We start from the raw sequence: 7,556 nt of genomic DNA on the forward strand, positions 1-7,556 counted from the left end.
CATAAGTAAAATAATTATATATAATATTTTAGTATATTAAATATTATAATATATATTAATAATATATTATATTAAATATAATTAAATGATATTATATATTAAATAAATGTAAAAAATAGACAATTACAACAATCAATATAAAGCAGGTAAACGTTGTCCTTTGAAGTTTTCATGAGACAAAAACAGTGAACAAAAACTCTGTCAATACTTTGATATCGGATATGAGTTCATGCATCAGGTCAGGAGACAGAACAGAGAGCAAACAGTCAAATCACAATGACATCAAACTCCACGTCTAGACGACAGGAACAATATGATGAAAGAAAAGCAGAAGAGGTTTAGTTGCTGTGAATTAAGCCGAAGAAAAAGAGCATGTGTGTGTGTCAAGAGCATCAGCTGGAGGATTGCAGGACTGGAAACCTGTGAAACATGATGCTGAGATCCAGTGCAAACACACACATTATTTCTCTGTTATGATGCTCTGTGTGTCAGATCAGTAAATCAGCTCTAGCAGTAGTTGACATGCAGTTAATGAGAAAACTCACTGCTGTCAGTGAAACTGCTGGACAGGATCTCAGCCGAGGAGTCGTTGTATTTGTCCGCCAGTTCAATGGCCATCTTGATGTCCTCCAGCCACTTCTCCATCTCAGACGCTGAGCTGCGGAGGGAGTGAGAGCTACTGTCAATCAAAGCACTAAAGACAGCGATACTAGGATTTCACCACTTTAGTTTGATTTTACCACCCATTTTAGTTAGTTTATCATTAGCAGCGCAAAGTAGATTAATATTTGCTAAAATAAAGTATAAAATAAATACTGGCATTACATAATTATGTAATAATACTACGAATAAGTATTTATTATAATAAATAACAATTATTATTATTATTATTCTTATTTAAAACCAAACCATTTTTCTTCTTCTTCATATATTATTATAAACAAAATAATTGTTAAATTAGTTTATTATTATTTGTAGTAGTAGTATTAGTATTATTACAGCTAGTAGTATTTTTATTCTTAATATGAATAATAATATTGTTATTATTATATGTAATAATTATATAATAATGATAATAATAATAATCAGATAACAAGAAAAAAAAATCAGTTTTTAATTATAATTATTATTATTATTATTAGTAGTAGTAGTAGAAAAATCTTTAGTCGAGGGCAGCCCTAATTAATATTATTATTCATATTAAATATAATAATAATAATAGTAATATTATTATAAAAAAATGTGGCTTTAATTGTGGTCTGTCCTGTCAGAATCTCAGTTAAATCTCAATTAAAAATGCTGTAGTATTTCTGTGGGTTTTTTCTGCTGTACAGCTCTTCTCTAAACTCAGTTCAGTAAATGCATTGGAAACAGATTTTATGTAATGTTGCAATACAATGCATTTGATCACAGAACAACAACACTTCATAACTCTTTACAATCTACTGATACCGAACTTGATTTACTCAGAACTACATTCGCTAATTAATATAATCAAGAGAGTAAGCTAACTGCTCCGTCAGGATATATTTCATCTTTCATTTGCACACTGAACATGCCTTTGATATGAACTGATTTTCTCAGTCTTACAAGAAAACAACAAGGAAAGAGGACGGCACTGACACTGACGAGCATAAAGCCAGCCGTCCATGTAATATTTAACCAGTTAAACCCTGAACAGGTTAATTAATGAGCATGTTAATTACCTGGCGGCCACGACGACGGACTGTCTCTGTCCAAACAGAGTGAAGGAATGCGGGACGCCCCACTCGTCCTCACTCTCATGGATCTACACAAACACGACACAGATTAAACCATCGGTTACTAACACTCATATTTCACCTCAAAGCCAAAAGAAGAAAAATAAGACTAATTTTTGCATAAAATAATCATCACTGATGTTATTTTGGCCCTCGATTCTCCTAAAAGTGTTCATTATTTTTCAATTAAAACCTCATCAAGATTGCAATTCAGTATCTGAATGCTGCGTGTTTCTGGATAATTACATTTACATGCAATATGCAATTTAGCGGGACGCGCCGGAGCTGTGGCAGAACAATGGAGCTCCTGTTTGTGTGAATGTGCAAATAGTAACTGGAGACGGAGGCAGCAAGACCATGGCATGCAGTAAAACACAGGCAGTGCTGCTGTACTGAATGGTACTGTCAGTGAAGGGAGTTGTATAATATACAGAGCTGTTTATGTTGTGGTCAGAAATGAATCAAATATTACCCACCGTCATGCCGTACAGAGGAAGCTGGCCGTGCATTTTGAACTGATTGGAGGCCGTCATCCCTCGACTCGTGTACATCAGAACATCACTGAACTGCAAACAAATTCAAGAGGAGAGAGGAATACATTAGTGTTCATTGTTTTATCTCTCCTAAAACTGTCAAGAAAGATGATTCACTTAAACTGGTACTCCAAGGCACTTCAAAAAATACCATAGTATTACTATAGCAGGGGTCCAAAAACATGGTAATATCATGGTACGTTTTGGTCAGTACTTAGAAAATCGTACTGTGGTAATAATAAAATAAAAAATAAAATACAACCAAAATATGAATAAATAAAATGAAACATGAAAAAACACACAAATACAAAATAATATAATAGACAATAAGACAATTAAACATTAAAGTAAAATAATAATATAAAAAGGATGCATTTAAAATAAAACAAAAAAGCAACATAACACATTAATTAAAAAGTTAAATAGAACAAAAATAATACATTTAAAAATAACAAAACAAAACATTCATAGAATTAAAAAGTAAAACAAAATACTTAATACATTTAAAATGTAACAAAATAAAACAAAACATTAAAAAATTTTAAAATAAATGATCAAATAAAACATAAATAAAGAAAATAATAAAGTAAAACAAAATAAATGATCAAATAAAACAATAATAAAGTAAAATAAATAAAATAAACAAATAATAAAGCAAAACAAAATAATAAATGAGCAAAAATATTAATAGATGAACAATAAATGATTGTTTTTTATGAATAAATTAAACAAACAGATAATAAATGATCAAATACAACATAAATAAAATATTTAAAAAATAAATAAATTGGTAACACTGAAGTACTTTTTTACTATTCATACAGCAATCAAACCAATACAGTACTTTTAATAAAGGATGCTGCAAGTCTGAATAGACTAACTAACCATCTGGCTGTAACAGATGTCTAGTACTACGTAACTAGTATAAGAGAGTGAGCGGCTCTTACCAGGAAGAACATTCTCTGCTGTAGACCTTTTCCAGAGAGTCTGCTGAGACAACCAAGCCTGATAAACTCCTGCCAAAACAGACACAACCAGGTTACACCAGAACATTTCTAACCAACTCGTTCACCTTTCTGATTTCAAGCCCATCAGAACTGACCCGTCCAGGAATGGCGAGATTGTCGACGCCAGTGAGGTCTTTCTTGAGCTCGAGAAGCTTCTGGAAGTTCTCCATCCTGATGAGGGTGCCGTGAAGCTGCACGACCATCTCAGAAATATCCGCAAGCGCAGCTGGAACAGACCAAAAGCATCTTGAGAAGATGTAGAAACTGAGAGCGAAGGCTAAAGAGTCTCTGAAGTCATTGTGTGTCGATGGACAAAACAGAACAAAACAAAACAAAACAAAAAACAAATATTGTTGGTCCTACTTTATATGTGACCCTGGACCACAAAATCAGTCATAAGGGTCAAATTTTTGAAATTGAGGTTTATACATCATCTGAAAGCTGAATAAATAAGCTTTCCATTGATGTATGGTTTGTTATGGTAGGACAATATTTGGCTGAGATACAACTATTTGAAAATCTAGAATCTGAGGGTGCAAAAAAATCTAAATATTGAGAAAATCGCCTTTAAAGTTATCCAAATTAAGTTCTTAGCATTGCATATTACTGATCAAAAATTAAGTTTTGATTTATTCATGGTAGGAAATTTATACTAAATATCTTCATGCAACATGATCTTTACTTAATATCCTAATGATTTTTGGCATAAAAGAAAAATTGATAATTTTGACCCATACAATGTTTTTTTGGCTATTGCTACAAATATACCCCAGCGACTTAAGACTGGTTTTGTGGTCCAGGGTCACATATTAAGTGGCCTTAACTACTATGTACTTACATTTAAATTAATAATTTGGTACAATGCACTTATTGTGCTTACTTATATTTTAAAATACCTGCATGTAATTACATCTGTAATACATTTCTGTAATTACATTTATAATTACACTGTTGACCCATCTCTTACACCTTAACCCACTTTTAAACCTACCCATACCACCAAACCTGTCCCTAACCTTACACATATCCCACCTCAATAGGTGCTTTTAGCTGGCCTTAAGGTGTCCTAAATAGCTTTAAGTTGTCCTTGTTACACATGTTACATATAATTACTATTATAATAATTAATTCTGAATCAGAAACTGAGAGCGAAGGCTAAAGCGGGCGTGGGATGGCGTACCTCGCGAGTCTCTGAAGTCGTCGTGTGTTGGTGGATAGTGTTTGCACAGGCGCTCCAGAATCTGCTTGTAGTGCATGAGGCGGTGCAGCGGCCGCAGGAAGAAGATGTTGAGCGGCAGGTAACACACCTTCTGCAGCTCGAAGTCTCGACACAGACCCTCCAGCCTCCGGGACGAGCGACACGTCTGCTCCAGCTCCAGCAGCGCCTCCGAATGCTTCTGAAGATGAGCCGTGAGCAGCTGAGGAAACAAAACCAGTCACACAGATGAGCTATCTGTAATAATACTATGGTATGGTATTACCATCATACCATGGCCAAAACCACAATACTTTGATATATCATGATGATACTCTAAGAATAAAATAGTATTTCCATGATACAAGTGTAAAAAAAAATAGTACTTTGATAATATTGTAGGAGTAATGCATTACAAGTAACTTGAGTTATGTAATCAGATTACTTTTTCAAGTAACTAATAAAGTAATGCATTACTTGTTAATTTACAGTAAAATATCTGAGCTACTTTTTCAAATAAGTAATGCCAGTTACTTTGTTTTCTAACAGCTTTGTGATTAACAGCTCTCCTGTTCAAATGTTGAGAAAAGTGCAGAGGCGTTGTGTGCAATATGTAAATACGATGGTTACTGTAGTTCTAGACTAAATATGAACATGCATTTACTCATCTCACTTGCACAAAAACAGATATAGTATTCCTCAAAATTAATAAAAACGGAAATGCAAACTCAGAATATGACATAAACCTGCAATAATTAAATGTATTAATAATTGAATTTACATTTCTTTCAGCCTGAGGCTTATTCATTTCACTTTTGGTGTGAAAGGATTTTTACATATGCCAAAAATATATATATATATTAATTATATATTAAAAACATAGAAGCAATCCCAACCCAGATGAGAAAATGTAATGCAAAAGTAACATAATGTATTACGTTAGCGGAAGTTAAAAGCAGATCGTAAGTGTATTTATTTCTTGTCTCATTAGTGTTTAGCGCAGTTGTCGTTGCTAGGAAGATGGCAGTGGTCATCGACTCTACTAGGGCTGCACGATATATCGTTTCAGCATCGATATAGCGATGTGCGCATCCGCGATAAATCACATCGCAGGATGTGCGATGTTTAGTATACTGATCGTTATATTTATACTGATTGTTTTCTTTGCTCACACACAGACACGGTGTCTACACCGGATGCGACAGCTGTACAGAGATACCCATTTTAAATACATTTAGTAGCAGAGCTACTGCAAGGGATTTTCAGTGCTGGAAATCTGTTTATCCTCTGTTGAAACTTCCGCATCGTCACGGAGAGCGCAGGTCACGGTTGCTGAGCAACGGCAAATGCCACGAAAGCGCAAGTTCCTGAACACTTTGGAAAGAAGGAGAAAGTGGCGCGACTGGCATTTTCCATGCGTTTTTATGCGCGACATGTGAACAGCCCCAAAGTCTGTCTACACTGGATGCAACAAAGCGACCGTTGCATATCATTTGAACTTTGTGTCAGTAAGTCATAAATTGAACGAGGCATCAGTTTACTGTCGGGATTTGTCGTGTCGCACGCAATCCAGTGTAGTCAGTCACACAGCATCACTGATTAAAATGGGTTCTATTGTATTTTGTCGCGTCACGCCGCGCCGCGCCGCTCACGTCTGGTGTAGACCCGGTGAGAGCCACGCAGATGCACGTGAACACCGAATTCCGTTCACTTCCGCGCATATTTGTGCTTGAAATACTGTGCTCTGCAAGTATCCTTGTAAACACAGATGCTTATGGCTTAGGTGAAGGTAAACAATTGAGAAAGAAAATGGATGTGTAACAATATATTGGTTCACAGCAGTTTAACGTTCCTGTTGCTTTCTCTGTCATGAACGTTAATCAAACAAAACAAACAAAAAAAAATCACTTTTGTAGCTTTAACACAGATTTATTAGATTTAATTTATAGTGAAGACTATGCAGTGTTATTTTACATTTGATTATTCAATTTCTGTACCTGAATACTGTTAGACTTTCCTGAAAAATATAACGCACTGCTTATTTCATTTGTATCTTTGTTCTGTTATATTTATCTATGCTTGTAATTTGTTTATTTCCTATGCTGATTTACTCGCCTACAAAATCACCCCAAACATTTATTTTTTTTTTCCAAATAGAGCTATTGAAGTCATCTGATTTTTTTTTTTATATTGCAATATATATTGCAGAAAAAAAAATATTGCAATGTGAGTTTTTTCCAATATTGTGCAGCCCTAGACTCTACCGTGCAACTTCAACGTGCAGGGACACCGGCAAGGGACATAAGTATCGCTTTTGATTCATCGTCTTTTCTACACTTTGCTTCACTTCTGTTTCAGTTTTTATGACCAACTCTTACTATGTCTTTCCATATCCATATTCCATATAGCACCCGCAAACCACACATCACACACTATAGGCAGCGCAATCCTAACAACCTGCACACTTTGCCTATGTCTGCTAATACACTACTTTATTTTCCTATTGGTCTCTGGAATTGTCAGTCTGCAGTAAACAAAGCAGATTTAATTACATCTATTGCTAGTCATTCAAGACTAAACCTCATAGCCCTGACAGAGACGTGGATCAAACCAGAGGACACTGCTACTCCTGCAGCACTCTCCAATAATTTTTCATTTTCCCACTCCCCCCATCTGACTGGAAGAGGTGGAGGTACTGGTCTGCTTATCTCTAATGATTGGAAATGCATTCCTTTACCTTCTCTGGGTATTAACAACAGCTCCTTTGAATCACATTCAGTCACTATTACCCACCCTTTTAAAATCCATTTTGTAGTTGTAATTACATCTATTGCTAGTCATTCAAGACTAAACCTCATAGCCCTGACAGAGACGTGGATCAAACCAGAGGACACTGCTACTCCTGCAGCACTCTCCAATAATTTTTCATTTTCCCACACTCCCTGTCTAACTGGAAGAGGTGGAGGTACTGGTCTGCTTATCTCTAATGATTGGAAATGTATTCCTTTACCTTCTCTGGGTATTAACAGCTCCTTTGAATCACATTCAGTCACTATTACCC

At 35.2% G+C, this 7,556-nt stretch overlaps 1 protein-coding gene across 2 annotated transcripts in view; it reads right to left on the reverse strand.

Moving 5' to 3' along the window:
• LOC107677850 (FERM, RhoGEF and pleckstrin domain-containing protein 1-like) overlaps positions 1 to 7,556 on the reverse strand; it is an 88,429-nt gene that overhangs the window by 9,336 nt on the left and 71,537 nt on the right. For both annotated transcript variants that reach the window (XM_016472912.1, XM_016472911.1), the window contains exons 18-23: positions 4,481 to 4,718; positions 3,396 to 3,526; positions 3,241 to 3,309; positions 2,237 to 2,326; positions 1,707 to 1,789; positions 546 to 658 (exon numbers count right to left, since the gene is read on the reverse strand). In XM_016472912.1, the coding sequence (XP_016328398.1) occupies positions 546 to 658; positions 1,707 to 1,789; positions 2,237 to 2,326; positions 3,241 to 3,309; positions 3,396 to 3,526; positions 4,481 to 4,718 (724 nt within the window). The remainder of the gene's footprint in view (positions 1 to 545; positions 659 to 1,706; positions 1,790 to 2,236; positions 2,327 to 3,240; positions 3,310 to 3,395; positions 3,527 to 4,480; positions 4,719 to 7,556) is intronic.

This window comes from Sinocyclocheilus anshuiensis, unplaced genomic scaffold, assembly GCF_001515605.1.
Source record: "Sinocyclocheilus anshuiensis isolate Anshui unplaced genomic scaffold, SAMN03320099.WGS_v1.1 scaffold432, whole genome shotgun sequence".
Taxonomy (NCBI): Eukaryota; Metazoa; Chordata; class Actinopteri; order Cypriniformes; family Cyprinidae; genus Sinocyclocheilus; species Sinocyclocheilus anshuiensis.